The 26,533-nt window shown below is 37.3% G+C and overlaps 1 protein-coding gene across 4 annotated transcripts in view; it reads left to right on the top strand.

Moving 5' to 3' along the window:
- The window catches only part of LOC106072102 (paladin-like), a 205,734-nt gene that overhangs the window by 9,858 nt on the left and 169,343 nt on the right, over positions 1 to 26,533 (top strand). For 3 of the 4 annotated variants that reach the window (XM_056021605.1, XM_056021606.1, XM_056021602.1), the window contains exon 2: positions 22,700 to 23,096. In XM_056021605.1, coding sequence (XP_055877580.1) covers positions 22,871 to 23,096 — 226 coding nt within the window. In that variant the 5' untranslated portion in view covers positions 22,700 to 22,870. Of the gene's footprint in view, positions 1 to 309; positions 449 to 22,699; positions 23,097 to 26,533 lie in introns of those variants that run through there. The other variant, XM_056021603.1, reaches the window with a different exon arrangement.

Raw genomic sequence — 26,533 nt, 5'->3', positions numbered from 1 at the left:
AGGAGGTTAGAGCTAGGGCGTAATAATTTTCATTTTGTCCGAAACAAGTCAAATTAGTTAATTACATACAATTTAATTAGGAGATGAATGGGATTTAACGGGAGACTACTGTACGATAAAAGTTAATCAAACGATCAGTTTAGACACGGTTGTTGTAAAAAATATTCATGTCTCAAATCGTCTCGCCTCCACCACACTGCTCCTCCCTTGTTACTATTCGACAGATAGTTCAGCCGTGTTAGGTTTGAGTGAATTATTAAACACACCAATTAAACAACAGCTAATAATTACACTTTCGTGGCATTCAGGAGCCCATCAGCCGATGAGCAGCCTCTTTACCCTAGAGAACGGCATTCATTTATATATAATATATCATCGTAAACACAGAGTCAACTTAGCCGTTACACAGCTGGCCTCGAAGCCGTTGCAAGTGAAGCACTGTGTTAAAGTAAGTGAAATGATTTTACTTTACTGTCAGTTTTAGTTAGGCTAGTCAATTTTTTTTCTCTCTGTTTTATTCTAACATTCTCGTTTTACCTTAAAACATATAAATCTAGATCTTGACCTACAGATTCTTTTTAGGTGAGTAATTTTCTTAGTCATACACATCATTACTAGATCTACGTTGCATGAGTAAGCCACTAAAGGGAGATAACATTTGCATACATACGCGTAGTACTCTTAAATTCTACCGTAGTTGACACTAGTGTGACTAGAGTAATGCTTGTATAACTTTTTATATTCGTAAGTCTCAAAGTTGGTCGCGGTCCGTCCCCTCCTCTTCTTGATTATGTTTATTGTTGATTGAGAAACACAAAGAAAGAATATGGTTGGTGAAATTATACATGATATTATTATACTTAGTCTCAGCGGCATCTTCGACATAGAGGTCACGGAGGTCACGTCTGAGCAGCCACCCAAAATACTGCACTCCTCCTTAATCCTTGGACTCAAAGACTAGCCTTATTTATATATACACATATCTGATATCAAAATATAATCACTAATAATCAGTATCAATATAAAATCAGATTTCATAATGAAAGTACTGTTCCATACTCATCCTGCAAGATCAAAATATCATGTCAGGAAGTAGTGGGTTAAAACAAAATCATTGGAGTCGAACCGATAAAACTTCAAAATCAATTTCAGCGTATTTTTGTATGAATTTACTTTGACATCTAGTCTAGAGATCGTTAATCTTTTGTCTGACTTAATCTATGAGGCTGTAAATCATTTGTCTGACTTAATCTATGAGGCTGTAAATCATTTGTCTGACTTAATCTATGAGACTGTAAATCATTTGTCTGACTTAATCTATGAGACTGTAAATCATTTGTCTGACTTAATCTATGAGACTGTAAATCACTTGTCTGACTTAATTTATGAGACTGTAAATCCTTTGTCTGATTTAATCTATGAGGATGTAAATCTTTTGTCTTTCTGATTTAATCTATGAGACTGAACATATTTCGCCTGACTTAATTTATGAGACGGTAAATCTTTTGTCTGATTTAATCTTTGGGACTGAAAATCTTGAGTTTGACTTAATCTATGGGATTGTAAATCTTTTGTCTGATTTAATATATGGGACTATAAATCTTTTGTCTGACTTAATTTATGAGACACTGTACATCTTTCATCTAACTATCTATGAGACTGTAAATCTTTTGTCTGAATTAACCTATTAGACTGAGAATCCTATGAGAAGGTAAATCTTTTGTGTGAGTTAAATTTATCTATGAATGTCCAGCACAATATAGTATGCATTGATAAACATAGCTAATAATAATCTTTTCTTTCAAAGAAAGGTTCGTAAAATTTGCATAATAAATAATAATATTCTTAAAGAAATGCATTCTATAATTATAATAGTGCACTAGTCTTACAAAGATGAAGTTAACATTACTTTCAGATTGTATCAATGGGCACAAGTGCCGGGGGTCAAAGTGCAATCACTGGACATGTTCTAATATAAATTCTGGCTTCACTATCTATTGAAACTAGACTGGTATGGAAATGAATGAAAAAAAAATCTATATAAAGAATTGTGTGTGTGTCTTCATCGACTGATATAATACATATACCTACGGCCGATGACAGGGGGTGTAAATATTTAATGATTAGATGGAAATCGATTCAAAATCCTGTAGACTCTTATGATTTAATTTGTAGTTTTTATATAATTACATTGATGTAGAAATCGTCTGGATATTTTAAACAATTTAGATTTATTTCGTCGACATAAGAGGAGTTCAAGCTTTGATTCACATTTTGTGTTTCTACAATGAATACTCGTACCGGACAGGATCAGTTGTCTCCCCTGTCTGGAGGGAAAATGTTATATATTAATAAACACGAATATTATATTATTATAAAAACAAAATTAAAAATAATAATATTGTGTCTTCATAACAAAATTAAAAAATAATAATATTGTGTCTTCATAACAAAATTAAAAAATAATAATATTGTGTCTTCATAACAAAATTAAAAAATAATAATATTGTGTCTTCATAACAAAATTAAAAAATAATAATATTGTGTCTTCATAACAAAATGTAAAAATAATAATATTGTGTCTTCATAACAAAATGTAAAAATAATAATATTGTGTCTTCATAACAAAATGTAAAAATAATAATATTGTGTCTTCATAACAAAATGTAAAAATAATAATATTGTGTCTTCATAACAAAATTAAAAAATAATAATAATTTGTCTTCAGGCTATACACAAAGTTGCTATAAAAATATTTTTGAGCCTTTACACAACAAAAACAACAAAAAAAACAACAACAACAACAACAAAACAATAACAACAATGGTTGGGTTCAAATCCTGATGAAGATGTATTTTTAATTTCGGGATGTTTAGAACTTCTCTGAGTTCTGAGTTGTGCTTGCCACATGACTCACTCGTTAATCTTGGGCCACAGAAACAGATGACCTTTACATCACTAGTCCTAAGGATTGCATGGGTGTGAAAGGGGAACTTTACTTATATTTCTACATTTATTTCTACCTTTATTTTTACCTTTATTTCTACCTATATTTCTACCTAACTATATTTTTACCTCCCTATATGTTCTACCTGACTATATTACTACCGAAAGTTTTACTATATTTCTACCTGCCTATATTTCTACCTGACGACTTGTATCAGGATGTTATCGAATATAGAATAAATACAGGTATGGAATATAAGACAATTTCTCCTCTATCAATTAGCTTGAATGTTTCACCATCATGACAGGACACTATGGTGTTACACGAGCATACTGAGGAAAACTGTTTTAATTTATATTCAACTTGTATACATGTCACATATATTGTTGTTTAGTCTAGTCGGGAATCTTCTTACCTTATCTTATATAATACAGACGTTACTTCAAAAAAGAAGATGATTACGTCCTACGCGTCATGCATTTAGTCATGCATATTAACCAATGACTTAAAACTCTGCCAAGTCATTGGTTTTCCTGGCTAGCTCAGGCAACCCATTCCATGCTCTAATAGGACTAGGGAAGAAGGAGTATTTGTACAAATTTGTCCTAGCATATGGAACAAGGTATGGGCCTTTATCTTTGTGTCTTTCTGAGTATTTTATTAAATTTTGTTTTTGTATTTGAAGATTATGGTTCAGTGTTTTATGTATAATTGCTACTTTACTTTTGAGTCTTCTGTCCTGAAGGCTTTCTATATTTAGTGATTTTACTAAAGGTGTTACTCTAGTCAAATGTGAATATTCGTTTGTTTTGAATCTCACTACTCTATTTTGTGTCTGTTCCAGTTTCTTAATGTTTTCTTGAGTTGAGGGGTCCCAAACGGAGGATGCATATTCTATCATTGGCCTAACCAAGGTTAAATAACATTTTAGTTTATGTTCTTATTTGATTTATAGAAATTTCTTTTAATAAATCCTAATGCTTTGTTTGATTTTTTAATAGTTTCATCAATATGTGGATTCCATGACAGTTTTTCATTTATTATAACACCTAGGTATTTTGCGTTTTTAGTCTGTGTTACTGGTTTGCCATGAATAAGATGAGTGGAATTAATTTTGTTTTAGTTTTTTTGTTACTCTTAACAACTGACATTTTTCTGGGTGGAAAGACATGCTCCAATTTGATTCCCTTTTCTGTAATTCTTCTATTTCTCTTTGTAAAATATCTGTGTCTTGTGTTGTTTTTATTGTTCTATATATTATGCACGGAGTACACTTATTTATTGTTGGGAATTATGGGTAAAAAGCCTCGCTTTGATGGTGGACAACATGGTCAAAAGTCAGTAGTTATCATGGTCTTGGAAGAGAATGGACGTATGAATTATTCTTGCTAAAAGTCATTACTGGTATCTAACATATTATCTATTTGATATATTCTATAGGATTTTATAAGTAAGTTTGTGAAATATGATACGTGATTCCTTATGGCTGGACTGGCCAGTGAGTTGTTATTTTATATTCAATAAATATGATGTCTGTTACAATTGAGTTTATTTATGAATCTACATGTTTGTTGCTGTAGTATCTGTAGTAACCATAGGCAACAGTAATGCATGTGAAGTGAAGTCGTCATCTAGTGCAAAATAGACACTATAAAGTTAAATAAATATAAAATAACACATAACATAACTTTACAATACATACTAAATAAACTCTTTCACTCTTAAAACAATAGCAAACATTTTTTTTTTTACTTTTGTAGTTCACTTGTGACCATTTAATTGCGTAGTTTGGAGAGGGTCAGACGTCCATCTGTTCCTTGGTCCAACCATCAAACGAAGTAATAGCAAGGCGGCAGACGACAACAAAACAAAATGTATTTTTTACACCCATAAAATGAATCGCTCCGCTAATAAAATACGTTTCTCATTGCACAAGAAATTTCGCCATGTCACAAGTTAGATTTGTAACATCGCTGTTGGTGTTGTCGATTTGACTAAACGCGTTTTCATTTGCAAAATTTCTTTTAGGTTGGATTGTCTTTTCTATTCTTTGATAATTATTATGGCCAACATAGTAATTAAAATAAGACTGATGCACTCCCTGGTCATGGCCACATTCTTATATGCATCTTGAACGCTGACTGCTTATCTCGAGAAGAAGATCCTAGTAATGCTACAGAAAGATCTTAGATGTCACTTACAAAGACCTCATCACGAATGAAGAGATAATAAACAGTATTAATTGGACCCTACAATGACTGTCAAAAACAAAAAATAAACGTAAACTCAAACTCTATGGCCACATCACAAGGTGCTCAGGGCTCCCAAAGACCTTCCTTCATGGAACAGTATTAGGAAGAAGAAGAAGAAGAGGAAGTCAGAGAAAGCGATGGGAAAACATCAAAGAATGGGCGGGCCTGTCAATGAATGAAATTCTTTCCAAGGCAAAAGACGGAGAGGAATGGAGAAAGACGGTTGAAAGATCCTGTATTGTCCCCCAACGGTCCAACAGATTAAAGATAAGTACTTATACTATAAAAAACACTTCACCGAACAATCTCTTCATCTTCTGTGTCTGCAGAAGTCTCCAACAGGAGAGTTACCAATAGGTCCTCCCGTTTGGAAACAAAACAGACAACTAGATCTATAGCGTTCAGAATTCGAATCGATAGCACTTTATACAACTAAAAACTCAGTGAAAGGAAGACCAGCGTCCGTTTGCTGTTTGCTAACTCTTTAGACATTCACTTCACTTCCCATTCACTTCACTCTAGTCTTCAAGACATTTTTACCACGCTGCATTTAGCAAGAGAGGTTACTTCAAGGGATGCAACTCCAGGATGGAACGCAAACATGACAACATAAACCAGTACGAGAATCGCTTTCGGAATAGTGATGTGAACATATTTTCTTTAGCTCTAAGAATAGACGCCACTGATGTGTACTCTCTGTCCCCAGACTTGCCCAAGTCCGTTTCGACAGATCTCGGAAGCCACAAGTTCTCGACCTGTATGGTGAGTCACATAGTGACATAATGCATTATGTACAACAGAAGAGTATCTGTCCAGGACTTCTGCAAGGGAGAATTTGAGCCTTCGGAGATATATGTTATTTGTATGCTACGGCATCAAAAATAACATGTTTTGAGGTATAATACATGGCTCCTTTTGTCTCGAAAGGCAATGGATGCGCCCAAATGAGTCACTGGTTTTGGCTTAATCTTGAGACGGGGCAGAATCTGGTGTGGCTAAGTCCAGCACCTGGCCTGCTCGTGTGGCTTAGATATTAAGCCCGGCGAAACTGCTCTTACTAACAGGTGAAGGGGTGAAGGCGGATACTTGGCGCCACAAAACCGGGAGCTTCGGGCAGATGGAGCTCGTCAGCCTAGTAAGGCAGTTCATCTAGGAGAGGGGTACTCTGACTTCAAACCCCCGCTGCCTTGCGGTACTGAGGCTTCAGGAGACAACCTCGAGGAGAAATCAGGAGTGAAGCCCCTTAGGCGTTGGGAGTATCAGCTGCGAAATTCCCTCCGGCAGCTTCTGCAACCGAGTTGGTGCCAAATGTAATGCGATGCGTTCCTTTGGATCACATTAGCAAGGTCGAGAGAGGGATCATGACGCATGGGCCACCCATGACCCCTTTATCCAAGGCCCAGGAATGCGCCCCGGATAGGAAACTCTGGTGCTGCTGCAAAGCGGCTAAAACAACACGGGAGACAACAGTTACGGGTTATAAGTCCAACTTGATTGGCGTAATGTATGGACGCCACGGGTTGTCTCTGACGGTGGGAGAGGTCTTCGCGCCTCACTGATCAGCTACCGCCCGCCTCAACCTGGGCAGCCCCCAGTCAGTTAGGTGCTGATCCGCCACAGCCTGCCTGCTCTAATGGGTGCTTAGAGCTTAGTTTAAAACGACAAGTAGGCTGGAAACTTGCACCAAGCAACAAAAGAAGAAAAATTAAACTGAAAAAGAAAATCCCTGTCATGCGACTGGCCACTTGGAATGTCAGGACAATGTGTCCTGGTCTCACTGATGATCTAAGGCAGATCGACGATGCAAGGAAGACGGCAGTTACATGTAAAGAGCTAAAAGGGCATGGCATGTGAGGTATAATAACTGTTTAGATTTATGTATCATCGTTGGTGAACATACATTTGCTTATAAGTCTCTCAGAGACTTGAAGAATATTTCTTGAGATTTAACTAAATGTATTCCTCACTGGCACTGATCTCAGTCCACTAATAAAGCGCACAGTGTGACAGACTTCAAGAACTGACAACTCAGCTGATATGCTTTGTTCACAGACGTCCCTTCAAGTCTTGTTGATCTAAAGACTATTCCCCTGTGTCCGAAGCCGGGCAGTTCATTGGCTTGTCCATCCCACGGCCACACTGAGTGGGCCGTTGAAGATGAAATGGAAGTTGACACGTCAGTTGTTTCTTATTGTCTGCCACAGTTACGGATCCTGGCATCTAGTGTTGACCCTGCGCATGCGCTAATCCGTTTACCCTGTTAATGATTTCCTGTCCGTGCTGACCGCCTACCCGCTCGGCTTTTATCACGTGACAAGATGACCTTGGTACACTTACAGCAGAGATGTTGTTTACGAGACAAGCTATTTACACCTCTGTATAAAGTAATCCAATTCTAACATAAATAATTAATCTCTACCACTCTCATATTTTCTCTAAACGCTTCCTTCCCTTTTCAATCATTTTTTTAATACCCAGACAAAACATAAAAAGTCAATTTTTTTTTTTCACTATTAGAGGCTTCCTTAGCAGTGCGCGGGGGCCCTGAGTGAGTGCTAAATAAGGGACACGAATATTTGGACGATGGGCTGACGGTAACAAAAGATTCTCATATCGCTGGGCCTCCAGAAGACACTAAGGCGCGGGGCCTGGACACGTTGCCCCACTCGCGACCCTCTAAGGCCGCCTCTGAGTTGCAATGATCAGTAGCCAGATGTATTAGCTATTTCTTGCTATTTTTTTCTTTACATTTTATCAAACTTTATATCTAAATTAATGAGGATCATTGACCTTCATCTGTCCCTTAGTTATTTGGACTGTTGGGGCATCACACATGATCTGTTGATCACCTCTCTCTCTTCCTCTGTGTCATTTGCCAGGCTTCATCGACAGCTAATCCATTCTTTTGTCACTTCCCTGTTACTGTTCCAGGCAGAAAAGTCTTAGCCAGCCCTTTGGCTCTTGTATTATTGGTCGTACAGTTTTTGCTTGCGTTTTCTTGAAGATATCTCATAAGGTCATGGGGCTCGATTGCCATTGTGAAGCTGTTTTGGATTTCCTTATTTGTGAGGCGGTCTTGGTAGGTGATACCTAGAATCATTCTGTAGCATCTTGATTCCGTGAATAGGATCCCATTCTCTAATTCTGCAGTTAGAGCTCACGATTCCTAAGCTTAGAAGAAAGTCGCGCATGATTTTGTGAAAACATGATTGTACCAAAGAAGAAAATTTAAACATTCAGTAATAATAGGCCCTGGATGACCAACATTAAAAATTAACATTCTGTCGTCATCGAGAAGTACATAGAAGTCTATTTATAAAGCGCTGGTTATGAGTGTGTATGTGTTTTTGGTATGTGCATCTATATTGTGCATCTATATTGTTATTGTACAGTAGTTACGTTGAGGTTGTCAATTGTAGTCAAACCAAATTTCCATTTGATTGGATCAATAAAAGTTATCTTATCTTATCTTATCTTATTTTGTATAAAGTACCACTGTCTTTTGGGAGGAGCGTTGCCTGAGCGTTAAATTTTAAGCGCTTAGCTACCGAACCGGGGGTCCTGGGTTCGAATCCTGGTAAAGACTGGGATTTTTATTTCAGGTTCTGAATTGTAATGTGTTTAAAACGATATATTGTCAACTATTTTATTTTGTAATTCGAGATATCCTGAAGAAAATATTGGACGTAAGAATTAAACGTAAGACTTGGACGTTAGTCTTGGACGTTAGTCTTGGACGTTAGTTTTGGACGTTAGTCTTGGACGTTAGTCTTGAAACTATTCCTCCAATTCTCAGGATAAACTCGTCACTGTCCTACAGAGAAATGAAACAAGAAAAGAGAATCTTGTCTAGACACGAACGAAAGGAAATTTGGTCAGTAATTTGTTATTTCCCCTTGTTTCTCTTTCTCTTTTTTATTTAAAAGTTGGTTTCTGTCCTTCTTTTGATTTTATTCATTGTCTTTCTCTTTCATCCAGGCGAGAGACTAGCGCCTTCTTGTGGCCAATAAATTCTGTTTCGCAGATTTGGAGTTCTGGAAGTATTCTATTCGTTCTGTCGTACAGATTTATTTTATCAGACGTGGGGAAACGTGAATAATTTCGTTGCTAGAGTGTCAAAAGATTTCATTTCTGTGTTTGTGAAGGACATTTCCATCTCTGAGATTTGTTGCAAGCAAAGTGATCAAATAGTCTTAGAAGAAGGTTTATTTATTGAAATGTTCAGTCATTACTGACGAAGGAAAAAACCTTATGATAAGTTATGATGGACTTTGTTGATAGGTTGACTTAAAGAGGATAAAGCAACAATAGTGAAAAAAACACACTTTTAGCGGAAGTTATCACAAAACAACAAAAGCTTATGGGAAGAGTTTTTTTTTACTTTAAGAAATATGTCAAGTATTAAATAAAAGTAAAAGTAAAGCTTCCCTTTCAGACCTTACGATCTATAGGGCAGATGGTGTTTAGGAAACTTTAGGTCATATGTTTCTTTGGCTAACTGTTATCGAGCAGGTGTTTAACTGTTATCGAGCAGGTGTTTAACTGTTATCGAGCAGGTGTTTAACTGTTATCGAGCAGGTGTTTAACTGTTATCGAGCAGGTGTTTAACTGTTATCGAGCAGGTGTTTAACTGTTATCGAGCAGGTGTTTAACTGTTATCGAGCAGGTGTTTAACTGTTATCGAGCAGGTGTTTAACTGTTATCGAGCAGGTGTTTAACTGTTATCGAGCAGGTGCTTGGTTTTAATGTTTGTTTGTCTGACATATTACCAATGCTCTTTCAAAATTTAAGATTATTATATCCTAGCCCAAACCTCCTTCGTGATGGCAGGAGATGGCGGTAGGCAGGGCTCGAACCCGGGGCCATCAAGATGATAGTCCAGAGCGCATACCACACGACCAGTCAGACTTCCTGGTTCAGTCTTATGATATATAGGTATCTAGACAATCTTGTATATTGCTAATAATTATCTACACCAGTGATGCCTGACCATTCTCACCCTCGGGGACAAATACATTTTCAACACATGGGACGCATCACAAAACATTGAGTTCGTGATCAACGATGAAACTCTGCGATTTCGTAGGGCCCGGATATAGCCATGTCGCGGATAGGATGTGGTCCGCGAGACTTAGTTTGTGCATCACTGATTTATGCATTTCTTATCTATACATTTCTAGTTATTTATCATAATAAGGCTTGTCTTCGAGGTAGGTAAAGGGACAATCCATTGATACCTGATACTGATACCTGATACTGATACCTGATACTGATACCTGATACTGATACCTGATACTGATACCTGATACTGATACCTGATACTGATACCTGATACTGATACCTGTACTTCAGCAGTCTTCAGTCTGACAACGATTACAAAGGAGTAGAAGCACATATACACACACAGCAAGACAAAGTGAATTTAAAAAACAACTAGGCTAAAAATGAGTGGATATAAAATTATCAGTAAATCTTTACTATTACCAGCACTAGCTATCATTTTCTCAAATAGTAGACCTTCTTTACGAGAACTATGTTTGTGAATCAGTACAAAAATAAATCTGCTTGTCTCCCTTGTCCTCCGTGCGTTGATAAGCGAGAAGTCATTACAAGAAAACAAAATGTACAAATCTTGAGAAGCTCTGGGCATCTGGTTTTACTGGAACATTTTCGCTTAAATATAGGAACATAACTGTCCAGGAAAAAGATTGTCTAAAAGTTCATGTCATCCTTCTGTCCTGCCAATGAAGTAATGCTACATTAACTGGTCAAACTATTAAATTGGACATCGATCTCACGAATACCATTTTCCTTAATGTACTCTACGCAGGAGAACGATTCATATTTAAGAGACTTCTTCGGGTAAATATGAAGTAAGGAATGCTATACTTTTTTCGTACTACGCCATTGCAGTAAACAACGAAGCACAAGCTGGGTACTTTAAAATTTACGCCGAGGCTTGCCGGACAGAGGACTCGACCTCAAAAAGGAGGACATGTATTTTTGAAGGACGTTTGGTAGACCTAGTATTTTTATGAATATTCATGTCATAATTATACTTAAATGGCCCTCTGCAGACTCTGGCCATAAGTAACAAGCGCTCTTAAAATAATAGTAAAAGAAAGAAAAAGAAAATGGGATATAATAATACAACCAAATTCAAATCAATAACTTCAGTCAGGGGAAATAACACTTGAAGGTAATTACCTTCACTGGTTATAGGTCGTGATTGTGAAAGCTGTATACGTCACGATTGTTTCTCTTCCATTTTTTTTTTTTATCTAATTCACAACAGAAGAGTAAGGGGAAAGAATAATAATTGGATGGCTTCCCTTGTTTAGATACAGTTTTCGTTTTGATAAGGGGTTATCGGTATTGGTGTATCTTCGTGTAATCTCACTTATAGATGGAAATATTTTCTCCTGGTTAGTTTTTGTCTTGTCCTCTGTTGATAACCATATTGTAGACCAGTGTCGAATATTCTGTTGAATATTTTTATTACTTGAGGTAAAGCCCGGCTTTAGTCGGTGAGTCTTCATATGTCTTCCGTTTTACAGGCCGTGCCAACATATAACTTGTATTCTTCTGATCCTTCGCATAATAAGGCTTGTCTTCGAGTCCGAAAATTAATGAGGAATACAGTATTTCCTGTGCTGCCCGAGCTGTTACATATGTTACATATATGGCTCTTTTCAACGCCCTAAATAGCTATTAAGCATTTTGAAGACTTTTTTTTTTTAAATCTTTGTCCCACAAAAAAAAATATTAACATAATAATATTACTTCTATGAAGATGTATAGTAAGTATTTTCTTCTTCTTGAAACTGTCAGGTAGAGTTGAGCCTTCGTCTCTTGGAACTCTAAGCCAGCAAAAGTGAACAAGAGCTCCCTTTCACGGTCTGAATGAGAACAGTGTACACTGTTCTGTCTGGCGGGGTGTCAGACTCGCGGTCAGAGACCGCGTGCACCGGGACCCCTGGCATTTTCCTTTTCTATACCAGGCTAACCGTGCAGGACACGCCATATTTTATACATGTACATTTGTATATTCTGAGCGTCGCTCATTCTTCAACATCAACTAGAGGGATGTAACCCACTTGTGCTAAAATAATCGAAGACAACTTCGTATAATCTGATAAAACATATTAAAACAAGAAAATTAAAAAAAAAAACAAAGCTTATCCTCTCTTATCTTATAAATTACAGATGTTACTTCAAAAAAGAAGATGATTTTATCCCACGCGTCATGCCTTTAGTCACGCATGTTAACCAATGACTTAAATGCTGCCAAGTTATTTGTTTTCCAGGCTGACTCAGGCAACCCGATCTACACTTTCATACGACTAGGGAAGAAGGAGCATTTTGTCCTAGCATAGGAAACAAGGGATGTACCTTTTTGTGTCTTTCTGGGTATTTTATTAGGTTTTATTTCGTATTTGATGCTTATGGTTCATTGTATCATGTATCTTCTATCCTGAAAGCTTTCTAAATTTAGTGATTTCACTAAAAGTGTTACTCTAGTCAATTAGTTAGTCGTGCTATTGAATTTGTTTCTCAAGCCAACACTGTAACCACTCAGCTAGTTAAGAGCTTTTGAAGATGGAAGATTGTATAGTTATCGTTTGTTTCTATAGTCTTGTCCTATTTTTCATGTTGTGTTCACTAAGCCTCAGACGACGACCTATAAAGGGAACTAATTCAACTTATACCACCACTTCAGTCAATTTCGAGTTCTTTCCCTTTTTGTTCGAGATACCAAACAAAATAATTAATTATTAATAGTTATTAACTAATTGTTGTTGTTTTGTTTTTTCTTGCGTTGTCAGGTACAAGAAATAATTGTTCAAAATTTCAGCTCGATCCGAGACTGGATGTGGGAGAAATAACGTGTACAAACTTTTTACCTGAATGACAGACAGATAGAAAGAGTGAGTTGATATAAGCTTTGTAATCAAACCAAAAACATGATATTGTTACGATCTTCTCAATCAGGCCTTCTGTAAACACTGCTAAACACAACATCACATCTAAAACTTCAACTTGACAACAAGAGCTTCATAAACAACGTGGCGGTTTAATAACAAATTACATCGACAGCCAATTCAACACTTTATTTGCTTCACTAACTTCAAATGCTTTAACACAATAGCAGGGGCGTAACTAGGGATTTGGGGGCCCGGGGGGATTGACCTCTTTGGGGGCCCCTTGCATTTTGACATTCGACATATGACATGGAATAATGTACGCAAAAATATATAAGCCCCAAATCAAATTGGTTCAGTATATCAGTAAACTTAACAAAAAGTAATCAAGACTCTTTTAATGAATAAAAGCTTTGTTTATTAGTTAAATAATGCACAAGTGACAAATCTCAATTGATATCGCTTCACGTCGTGCATTCTGTGCAGCAAAGACATCTATAACATCAACTACATCGATACTTTCTAGTATTTGTGACTTCACTGACATTAAAGCCATGATAAGCCTTTCTTGTGTCATTGTGCTCCTGAGATAGCTTTTGATGAACTTGAGCTTTGAGAATGATCTCTCACATGACGTAATGGAAGTGGCCTGAGTTAGCAGTATTCGGAGGAGGTTGCAAAGTTTGAGCACACGTAATTACCATATGAAGCCTGTTTCCTCAATATGTCTATTGATGATTGTATTACTGCTTTGTTGATGAAAAGTGCTCGTGCATCAATGACATCATACAAACAGGAAAAGTAGCACAGTTTGTCATAAGCGGGTCTTCATCTAACAGGTGTCTTGGTTCAAGAAGAAACCCAAAGGTATCCATTTTCTTTCCAGCCTTTGAAAATGCCCTTCATCTCCATATGAAATCTGTCCAGCACGTTGCAGTTCTATTGACAGTCCTACATTAGAACTCAACTTCCCATCAAGTATTTTCTTTCTTCTATAGCTTTTATATAGCGTTACTTTCATGCTTATAGCATGCTCAGAGCGCTTTGGTCCAATCTAGGAGTTGGTTTTCCGTTCTGCCTTTAGGCGCTCAGTAAACGCAACTCTGCCCGAGTCGGGTGTCGAACCTCGAGTCCCCTTCTAGGTAGCCAAGACAAGCCAAGTTCAAGCGCACTTAGCCTCTCGACCACACTTCCCACAGGGATTACAGGGAATCCATAGTATTCACTACCTTCTTTTGCTTTTTTGATGGATTGGGTTTTTGTCAGTTTTTCATCATTTTGCAGAAAGAATGAAAGGGTACTAATTTCTTTAGCAGCTTTCCATATATGCAGTCCAGACTTTTGTAGTTTCTTCCGAACTATATTAATTGGGAGCAAGAGCTTTGACCAGAATTCAAGATAGGCAAAAAATTCTTAATTTTCCACTGCATGAAGAAGATTCTGTTCTAATATTATATGGTACTACGTCATTGTTGGTTGTTTATGTTTTGTGCGCAAACAAAAGGATTCAGAGCATGCAAAAGTGGGAAAGATCCATATCTCGTTATGCTCGAGTATAGAAATATTCCGATTAGTGGACTGCCGTATTCACCATCACAACTGGTGACGAGTAGAAGACTCAGGGAATCATTCAAACTGATCCCAAACTATTTAAACCATCGGTAGCTGAAAATGCAGAGACATTACTCAACGAACGACAGATGAAAAGCAAAGTGAAATACAATGCAAAAGCAAGACTACCTAAAGATTATTCTGTCGGAGAGTTCGTCTAGGTCAAACATGGCAGAAAGCAGTTGTCATAAAAAAAAACATTCAGCACCCAGATCTTACATCATAAAGACAAACGATGGAAAAACATACAGAAGAAATCAACGCTTTTTTAATAAGAGTTTCGATGAAGACATCTCTGGGTACTATGATACCGATGGAGACAATGAACTGTAAACTGTTGGAACAAACGAAACAGACAGTTATAGACCAACGTCTAGAGAACTTGTTGTGCCAGTCAAGACAACCAGAAGTGGACGAATTGTCCTAGTAGACAGGGCCGGCCTTATGCCACTGCAGCCTATGCGGTCGCAGTGGGCCCCGCGCTTTCATAGGACACGCGCTAATTCTAAGTGTACATTATTAAATTAAACCATTATAACGTATATAAAATAACAGGGTTTTCGTGACCTCCTGATTTTCCAGGGCCTCCAGGAAATCTCATGAAAAGGCAAAATATACGATAAAGTCCTGAACTTTTTTTGAATTTATTCAAATCTCCTGAAGAATAGATGAAATTGAAATTTTGGGGTGCCAATAAATAAAAAGTGGCATTTCGAGCTTTCATTTGATAAAAATGTATTGCAAAGACGAAAGTAGGCCTATTTTCTAATTAAAAAAAAATAATATTGACATTATGCTCATCCCTACCCAGACTAGACCCCGCGCGATCAGTTTTGCATAGGGCCCCCAAATGGTAGATATCACTCTTAAGAACTTTAAAAGGAAGGGTGTGATAATAACTTCGAAAGGAAGGATGTGCTAATATTATATGATATTACGTTATTGTTTGTTGTTTATGTTTTGTGCGAAAGCAAAAGGATTAGATGGAAATAAAAATAGAGTTTCCATTGGATTGAGGAAAGATGAATAGAGGGGTAATAACTCGAGTGTGAAGTTTAATTCTGAAATTAAAGACGCCAAACCCTAATAATGGACCATTCTTGCATTATTAAGAATAACTTTTGGATCTGTTATACTCGATTCTGTAAATTTTGCTTCAAGGTTAATTAGTGTAGCCATAAAATACTCGCCATTTAGATCTATTATTAGTAAAGGTAACAAGATACCTGGAATTCGCTGTATATCATGCATATATTCGTGGCAACAAAGTTTAAAATGTAAAACTAACTTTAAAAAAAAACTTTGATCTCTGTGGGAAAAAATATTTTTAAAATGTCAACAAAGTCAACGTACTGATAGACCTAGATCTAGGTTTAGTCTTTGTGATAAATTTTTAATCCATAAATGTTGAAAAAAAAAGACACCCGTTGACACTATTTGTCAATCAAATATATTAATGTATGTATTTACAAATAAATTTCGGACACCCATTTGGGGGCCCCCCCTAGGTGGGGGCCCGGGGGGATTTTAAATTTCTCCCCCCCCCTTAGTTACGCCACTGCACAATAGAACTGCATACTAACACTACAAGTCTTTCTTTAACTCGTACAGCTACATTTTTGAGGACTCATAAGGTACATCACAGTCCTTCTGCTTTTCTGTCCTGGACTCAACTGTCCTTTTTAACATACTGTCTCTCGACCATGAAGGCTCTTGATCACATGACCACAACACAGGTCATACTTGCGGTTATTAGCAGTACTGGCCCTTGTCTATCGACAGCCGTTGACCCGTTGACCTGTGTGATTGACCTGAGTCGTGTGTATCAGTAGGCCGCACACACATTAACCCTTTCAGTCCGCCACTGGAGTTACAATATAATGATAATAAAAATAAACACTTATCAACGTAAAAGTAATGTACAATAAGCTCGCACATCTCCCTGTCTTTGAAACACTAAGCAAGTCATTCCCATATCATTCTGTACACACTTGTCAACTTACTGGATCAAAAGCTTTTTTACAAAGCTTATATCAACTCACTCCGTCTTTCTGTCTGTCTGGTACAAAGCTTATATAAACTCACTCCGTCTGTCTGTCTGTCTGGTACAAAGCTTATATAAACTCACTCCGTCTGTCTGTCTGTCTGGTACAAAGCTTATATCAACTCACTCCGTCTGTCTGTCTGGTACAAAGCTTATATCAACTCACTCCGTCTGTCTGTCTGTCTGGTACAAAGCTTATATCAACTCACTCCGTCTGTCTGTCTGTCTGGTACAAAGCTTATATCAACTCACTTTGTCTGTCTGGTACAAAGCTTATATCAACTCACTCCGTCTGTCTGGTACAAAGCTTATATCAACTCACTCCGTCTGTCTGGTACACATATTGTTCACGTTAGTTCTTCTACTTCCCATTCTCGGATCAAGTTGAAACTTTTGCACAAATTATTCGTTGTCCCTAACAAAACATGAATCATTCACAAATTTTACCACTTAATAGTTGTAATTATTAATTGTTGTTTGATATAGAAAAAGATAAATAAGTAAAACAGTATTGAGATACATGGCTGTAAATGTGCAATTCATTCCCTTATACAATTTGTTTTTCAAGTTTTTTTGTTTTTTTTTGTATTTTGCTTTTTTTTTTTCAAGTTTTTTGATGTTTCAATTTCAATTTGACACCAAATTAAGTCAGAACTTTTTCCATGTTACTTCATGCTCCCCCCCCTTTCCATTCTCACTCCCCGCTGGACCCACATTAGATGTGATTTCCCTCTTTCAAAACAAAAAAACTTTGCCTTTAGCTGTTAAAAGCCCCGAGAGTATAAGCGCGCTGTTCAAATCTAATAGGCTGTGCGTTAGTGAGGGAGAAAGTGGCTAAAATAAGCTTTTAGTCCTGTCCTTGAGGGCCCCCCCCGTCCCCACCCCTTTGTGCATACCAAGTGTGTGTGTGTGTGTGTGAAAGGGCTAAAGACATTCCTCCAAAGAAAAAAACGTGATTTTTGTTAAACTCAACATTATTACATTTACAAGTACAAACACAGAGACAGAGAGAAAGACTTTCACACTCCACACACCACACACCACACTCCACAGACCATACACACCACACACAAACATACATAAGTACAGGCCAATGTTTAGAAGTTTTCTGTGTGTAATCAAATTTCTTAAGGGATGTAAAACTACGTTTGGGTAAGTCTCAATGACGTAATATGACCATATAAGAATAGATCTCATTAACTCTTTCTCTCCGTCATTATTTTTCCACGTTTCGAAGGAATTCTTCATTTGGCTTATTTATTACTATTTCACTACCCTGTTATGATTAAGCTTCAATAGCTTTGTTGTTTGTTATCAGAAAATGTTGTATTTGGTATAGGATTAAAGGGAAATGCATGTTCTTTTTATGTAACACAAAGTCAAGTTTATGAAATTAAGAATTAATTTAAATTAATGGGGTAGGATTATGTGTATCACCGTCGATTAGGAGAGAATGAGTCAATAAAGATTTCACCGATTTATAAATGGTTAACAAAATATGCATATCCAGGAAAAACAGAGCAAATTTTATTGTCAAGCTAAACCGCTTTTATGTAGTAATGGTGTGTAGATATGTCCCATTTGTTAACTTCGGAATTGAAGATTACAATCAAGAGAGCAGGACGTTTTATTTCGCATTTGTTCAGGTTTCAACAGAGCGTTCTTATTCTCTCTCTCTTGCTGTGCTGAGCGCGAGGCACCCTGGTTAACCGAGAGAGAGATTGAGTACGAAAGGGGCGAAAGTAAGTGTGTGTGTGTTTAAACGACGGAGGGAGAAAGAGAGACAAATAGTTTGAAGAGAGAGAGAGAGAGAGAGAGAAAGACTATCATACCACTTTGTCTATGTATGCCTTATATACAAAAAAACATTATCATCTGGTACTGACTTCATTTCAATGCTGGTACAGCGTGGTGCAATAACACCAGCCACAATCTCATAGGACATTGTAATATAAATATAGACTGGCCATCAATTTTTATTTTCTTATTTAATATGTTTTCAAGAATGTAACTTGATAATGAAAAACATTAACGATAGTCGCAAACGATTCCCAGAATTCTCTCTTCACCCAACATAAAACCTCTCTCTAGTTTTCAGAATGTAAATCCTACACAAATCCTCTACATTCTAATTGTACATCAAACATGAAGCTATACATTCTTTACAAAAAAAAAAGTTCTTTGCAATCGATAATCTATTTTTTAACGACGTCCGGGTGAATTTCATTTCAAGAATATAGCTGACATCTCAACACTGCTGCGGTTAGATCTAGATCTTAGACAAAATCTTGTATAGGAAAAGGTTAGAAATGCGCTACCACACGCGAATCAAACACTAAATAAATAACAAACATCAATTCAATTTTTTATGCTAGGCTACGTGTACACAGTGGGACATCTTTGGCGCAGCTGTTTTAGCGCGGTGGTCTTTGGCTCAACATGTACTAGCCACAATAAATCTGATCATTTTAATTCAACATCGGGGTGTCAAATGGGAATCTGATTTTGTAATATTATTTTTGTTACATGTTTCGGAATTTCTAAACGAGAGATTATTGTATCCTAGTCCAGAGCGCCCACAGACGGAAAGGGATGGCAGCGGGCAGGGCTTGAACCCGTGACAATCAAGATGACAGCCCTGAGCAAATACAACACCAGCAGGCAATCATCCAATCATCCATAGTTTGCAATATACATTAATGAACTAGTCAAAATACATTTATTTTTCGGGGTTACGTGTGGGAGAATATAGTATATATTATATAGCAGACTGAAACAAAGGTTTATTATGTTTAAATACTTGCATCAAAACGTATCTCGGGTTTTCAAATTTGGAACTCCCCCCCCCCTTCCCCCACCCAAGCAACGCCACTGATATGAGTAGATAAATTATAGCAGAAGTTAAAATCTAATAATGTAAAGAAAGAAAAGATAAGCGAGATAAATGATACTAGAAACCTTTGAGATGATTGTAAGGGGTTTAGAGATAAGCCATAATTAAAATCACACTTTTCAAAGATACATACTTATCATATAGTGAAATCTAGGAAAATAGAAAGACATTTTGTTAGACAAATGTTTTTAAAAGGAGGAAGTCATACAAACGATAAAGAGAGAAACTAAGATCGTGGAAAGAGAGGAGAAAGAGAGAGAGAGAGAGAGGTTAAAAAAAAAAGAGGCGTTGAGAAAAAGCTCTAATGAGGTGGACCGCCAAACTGGACAATGTCTATTTGCTGGGAATTGAAGTACCAGCCACGAGGACAACAATCATACAAAATAATTGACACTTTTCTGAAGGAAGAAATAATTTCCACTTGTTAGGAGTTGTCAGCCCTTGTCGCATTGTCAAATCTCTGGACCATCTTTTTCATGTGTACAGAAATAGATAAATATCTTGCGTTAGTTCACGAACTGTGACCCGCCAACAGATAGACTCAAATGTTAGTTATTTCAACAAGATTTCAATGTTCAGATTTTGTTGTGTTTTAGTGTTGCGATTCTGCGCGATTTCAATTTCATGGTATAAAAAGAATGATTTGTTGAATGGATGTCATTGACTAATGAGGAGGATGGATGTCATTGACTAATGAGGAGGATGGATGTCATTGACTAATGAGGAGGATGGATGTCATTGGCTAATGAGGAGGATGGATGTCATTGACTAATGAGGAGGATGGATGTCATTGACTAATGAGGAGGATGGATGTCATTGGCTAATGAGGAGGATGGATGTCATTGACTAATGAGGAGGATGGATGTCATTGGCTAATGAGGAGGATGGATGTCATTGACTAATGAGGAGGATGGATGTCATGACTAATGAGGAGGATAGATGTCATTGGCTAATGAGGAGGATGGATGTCATTGACTAATGAGGAGGATGGATGTCATTGACTAATGAGGAGGATGGATGTCATTGACTAATGAGGAGGATGGATGTCATTGACTAATGAGGAGGATGGATGTCATTGACTAATGAGGAGGATGGATGTCATTGACTAATGAGGAGGATGGATGTCATTGACTAATGAGGAGGATGGATGTCATTGACTAATGAGGAGGATGGATGTCATTGACTAATGAGGAGGATGGATGTCATTGACTAATGAGGAGGATGGATGTCATTGACTAATGAGGAGGATGGATGTCATTAACTAATGAGGAGGATGGATGTCATTGGCTAATGAGGAGGATGGATGTCATTGACTAATGAGGAGGATGGATGTCATTGGCTAATGAGGAGGATGGATGTCATTGGCTAATGAGGAGGATGGATGTCATTGGCTAATGAGGAGGATGGATGTCATTGACTAATGAGGAGGATGGATGTCATTGATTAATGAGGAGGATGAATGTCATTGACTAATGAGGAGGATGGATGTCATTGACTAATGAGGAGGATGGATGTCATTGACTAATAGAGATAGATTAGAGACTTAAGGATTTTTATTTGATATGGGCGTCTCGAGTTTAAATCCAAGCGAAGACTGGAACTTCCAACTTTGGGATATTTACGACGTCACTGAGTCTTAGCAAAAAAAAATAAATTAAGTACCTGACCTACTTAGGGAAAGTAAAGGTAATTGTGCAGTCCACGTGTAACCCTCGTTAACTTCTGCAACAGAAAACAGATGGGCCACAGTAGATCTCAAGTTCTCAAAGAGGTATCTTAATGCATTTATTGATGAACGGAGTGGACGCGACGCGCCTACTCCAGTTTGCGAACAAGTACCATTTTTATTTGGAAACTCTTTAGACTTGGTCAGTATCATTCACAATCATACACAATCATACACAATCATACCTACAGTCTCCCTTCTCCTGACAGCGATTAGTATTTTCTTTTAGAAAAAGTAACTTAATTCTAAGAAAAATCCAAATTCTGTAACTTTCCATAACGGAGCAGCCCTTAAGATTTGTATATTACAAAAGTTTATACCGTCTGGAGAGCAAGTCAACTGAGGCGAGACTAGAACGTAAGCAAAACTGAGCCGTGTGATTTATAAACAAATGAACACTAACATTTGACTAGAGTAACACCAATAGTAACAAAAGTAAAATATTACAAATCATTTTAAAAAACAAAAAAGCTTATATGAGAGAAGGAACTCCACATTACAACTCTATTACAATGTTCAACAATGTTGAAGAATTCATTTCCCTTGTTCGATATAAAACACAATTAATTGAAGTTGGTATTTCCTTTTAGTCACTCATGTTTTGTTAGATACAATAATTAACTGTTAAAAGTATTAACTTGATTGGAGAATACGTGTGCGAGAAATAGCATTAACAATTATTTAAGGGGACTAAACCCTACCAATTTAGCAATATATGTGAATACTGAAGGATTAATTTCCATTTTTTTAGTATCAAACAAAATAATTAATTACCAGTAATAAAATGACTTTTTGGTAAATTTTTATTTGTTAGTTCATGTCTTGTCTATGTCAATAACTAATTGTGCAAATTTTTAATTTGATTTCAAAAAGGGATTTGGGAGAAATAAAGTGTACACACTTTTTATCAGACAGAGAGACAGAGTATGTTGATATAAACTTTGTTATCACTAAATTTAGAGACACTACAGGACAGAAGACTAAAAAGTAAAAATAATACATAAAACACTAAAGCATAACCTATAAATATAAAAACAAAACCTAATTAAATACTCAGAAAGACACAAAGATAAAGGCTCATTTAGTGTTACATATGCTAAGACATATTTTCGTAAGGGCTTCTAATTACCTACTGCTATTAGATCATGTAACAGTAAAACCAATGACTTAGCAAAGTAATACGTCTCATAATAGCGCATGGATACCCGACTTAATTATCTTCTCTTTTGAAGTATCATCTGTAATTTATAAGATAAGATATTTATTTTAAAGTAAACCAATGTTTTTTTTAATTTTTATTTCAGATGTGCAACCATCATCCAGGTTCGAGTGACTTCATTTAACATTCACCATGACTTCATAGTGAAAACAAAGCTGGGCCAAGTCTGATAAGTGACACATCCCCGCCCCCCCCCTATTTTTTGTTATATTCCAACGCTACCACCATCGAATGTCACTGCCCCCCTCTGGCCCTCATGGGGAGTAGCGCCAGCACCCTCACCCCTCCGTCCTCGCCACCAGGGCGCGTCTGGCAGGCCAGCGCCATCACAACGCATGCGCTGAGCGAGGACGGTGCTAGACTTTTGGCGGAATCCTCACTAGGCACGAGTCTGCGGCTACCATCAAACAACCAAAGCAGAACCGGTACTGTGTACACATCTCTGGACACCCGCGGCTCTCAACAAACTCTCACTGGTACAGGTAAGTCTACACCTGAACATGTCACTGTCATGTGTGTCATATATATGTCATCCGCTATTTTCAACTGATAGCTCTTTAAAAAGAATTTATACTCTATTCTTTGTATCCATTTATAGTAATGCTTGCACAAAGTTTTTTTTCTTTATAAACATAGACATAAACCTGTTTTGAGATGCATTCATTTATTTAGTGTATTGTTCTTTGGCTATGTCGTATCTTGTGTCATATGGAGAGTATATGTAGGCCAAAATGTTTCTGATCATAACAAATGAACTAAAACGGCTATGTCAAGTAACACCTATCATAATCATCAAGTTTCATTTCCCTTCTATGCTGACGAAGCTCAGCTTTAATATTTGCTTATAAACTGCATAATTCTTTACTGTTATCTTATCTTATAAAATACAGACGTTACTTCAAAAAAGAAGATGATTACGTCTTACGCGTAAATGCATCTAGTCATGCATATTAACCAATCACTTAAATTCTGCTGTACTTGCTGATATAACTCTCTCTCTCTCTCTCTCCCTCTCTCTCTCTCTCTCTCTCTATCTATCTATCTATCTAACACGCACACACACTCACATACTTTCTATTTTTTCTTTTTCCAAACTGTAAAATTATTTCAAGTTCTTCAAATGCAAAAAAATTCCTTTTACTTATAAAACTCTCTGCCATGTCTAGAGTCTAGATATCTTGTCAAGTGAAATTCATTATTTAGCAAGCTGGTAGCTGGGTTAAATAAACTCAAAATAATGCAAAGCAAAACAAAAGGAAATGGCCCTTGAGGTCAGTGATCAATATCAATTAAATATTGATACAATCCATTTAGCTCGACGTTACTTAAGCCGCCTTTAGATCTGAAAATAAAATTTGTTGGAGTTTTTCACATCAGTTTCAATTGAAATCCATGGTCGTCTGCTCACCAGATTCATGCAGACAGTCACGTGATATGCGAGAAATTTCTTTTTATTTCACGCGCCATAGCTTTTGCGCAGTCGTTGCGTCAGTTTTCAGTGAGTTATAGCAATAATTAATAGCCAGGTGTATAAATAATAATAATAATAATAATAACGAAACTCGACCCTGGCTTCGCTAGAGAATGAATACTCATTCTTTTATAATAATAATAATAATAAGCATATCCTACAACTTAATGTTGTTGACAAAGGCCGAAAATATGGAAATGTGGATGAGTCGATTGAACACATAATGGCAGGATGTTCAGCCCTATCAGAATCTGCCTACATAGGTCGCCATAACCAAGTTGCAAAGCTAATACACCAACACTTGGCTTTGACTCACTATTTGATCGGTAAGGATACTCCATATTACAAATACTCGCCACAAGTGCTCTCGAGTCTTCTGATCATCCGCTGTACTGACTTACTTACTTGACTTAATCCTGTGTACTCCCAGGGGAGCATAGGGCCGCAACCACACCTCTCCACCCAACTCGGTTCTGAGCAGCTTTCTTCCTGCTCCCATGTCATTCCAGTACCCTCAGATTCACTGATGAATGACCTCTTCCAGGTTTGCTTGGGTCTGCCCACTTTCCTCTTTCCTTATGGGTTCCAGTCAAGTGCCTGACTTGCAACATTGTAGCTGGTTTTCGCAGGGTGTGTCCTATCCAGCTCCATTTTCGTTTTGTGATGTCTTGGGCTATGGGCTTTTGTCTAGTTCTCTCCCACAAATCAATAGTAGTTATCTTTTCTGGCCACCTAATTCCTAATATCCGGCGTAGGAATCTGTTAACAAAGGTCTGGAGCTTTTCCATATTTGTTTTAGTGACTCTCCAAGTTTCTGAACCGTATAGAAGGAAAGGACTTAACGTTTGTATTATAGATTCGTATCTTGTTATGTACAGATAGCGCCAGATTGTTTGAAGAGTTGAAAAGGCAAACCTAACTTTGTTGATCCGAATTAGTATATCATCATCAGCTCTGCCGTCTTTACCAACTCTACTTCCCAGATAAGTGAAGTGGTCCGTATCAAGGATGTTCTCTCCCTGTAGCATGATTGGGTTCTCTTGTCTGTTTTGTTGGTTAGAAGTCCAGTCTTTTTCGCTATTTCTGAGAGTCTGGTGTACTGGGATAGGCCTAATGTGACCGACAAAACGGTAGATTGTAACCGCCCTGATCTGCTGTTCATTGATTAAAAAAAAGCTACCATTATTGACATCGCCGTACCACTGTCACATAATTTAAGAAAAACTGAAATGGAAAAACAAAGAAAATATGGGAACCTAGGCTTGCAGATTAAGCGTTTATGGAAGTTATCTAAAATAACATATACCCCATTGTTATATCAACCGAGGGTCGGAAGGGAACATCCTCGTTGCCTGTCAGAGGGCGGTACTGCTGCAGACCTGCCACATCACCAGAAAATTCCTCAGTGGAAACTGTTAAAAGATCTACAGTGAATTTTGTTTCTCTTTAACGAAACTCGACCCTGGCAGTGCCAGAGAATGAGTACTCGTTCGGTTTCTAACATAATAATAATAATCTTTTTATTTATCCACAAAGAAATTTGTCATACAATTTGTGCATTACACCAAACAATACATTATAATTTGTAGAAAACAAAAATATAGATTCACGCCAGTTTCACTCAGAAGTTACACGTGAAATGTTCATATCAGATAGTTGAATTGTATTTAATGATTTGATGGTCAGGGAACACAAGAGTTTGTCTTTGCTATCAGTGCCTTGTATCTTATACCATTGAATCATATCTACAGCGTACATTCATTCACACAATTTTCACATTCCTTTGTCTACTGGAATGTTGGGGTACCACACATGATTGTTAACCATCTCTCTCCATTCCTCTCTGTCTTTTCACCATCACCTATCCCTTTCTTGCACTGTTGGGGCATCACACATGATCTGGTAACCATCTCTATTCATTCCTCTCTCTCTTTACACTATCACTGGCACCTGTGTCTGTTCAACTGTTGGGGGTACCACACATGATCTGGTAACCATCTCTATTCATTCCTCTCTGTCTTTACACTATCACCTGCACCTGTGTCTGTTCAACTGTTGGGGGTACCACACATGATCTGTCGACCCACTCTCTTCTTTCTTGTTTTTTTCTTTCTAGTAGTCTCATTAACACGCACGTACATCCCTTGATATCTTCCCATCGCTTATTCTGTCTGTCTCTTCTTATCCCCCCTGCTACTGTTCCCAGCGAAAAAAACACTGTAGTCTTTAATTTCCTTCAATATATTGTACGGACTTTGACAGTAAGAAAACACGTGAATGATCAGCAGGTCACAGTTCAGTTCGTCTGACATTACTTATCGTCTGCTAGAGCCTTTGAATAAATTATTGATCCGCAGGCGTTAAGGGATGAAGCCGTCATCCATCATAACACACCATTTCCAACATGACTTAAAGACTTTGTACATTTAGAGTTTAGACCATGTTGAA

The sequence above is a fragment of the Biomphalaria glabrata genome, chromosome 2, assembly GCF_947242115.1.
Source record: "Biomphalaria glabrata chromosome 2, xgBioGlab47.1, whole genome shotgun sequence".
NCBI lineage: Eukaryota > Metazoa > Mollusca > Gastropoda > Planorbidae > Biomphalaria > Biomphalaria glabrata.
The sequence above is the reverse complement of the archived record's forward strand: the minus strand, read 5'-3'. Positions and strand labels throughout refer to the sequence as shown.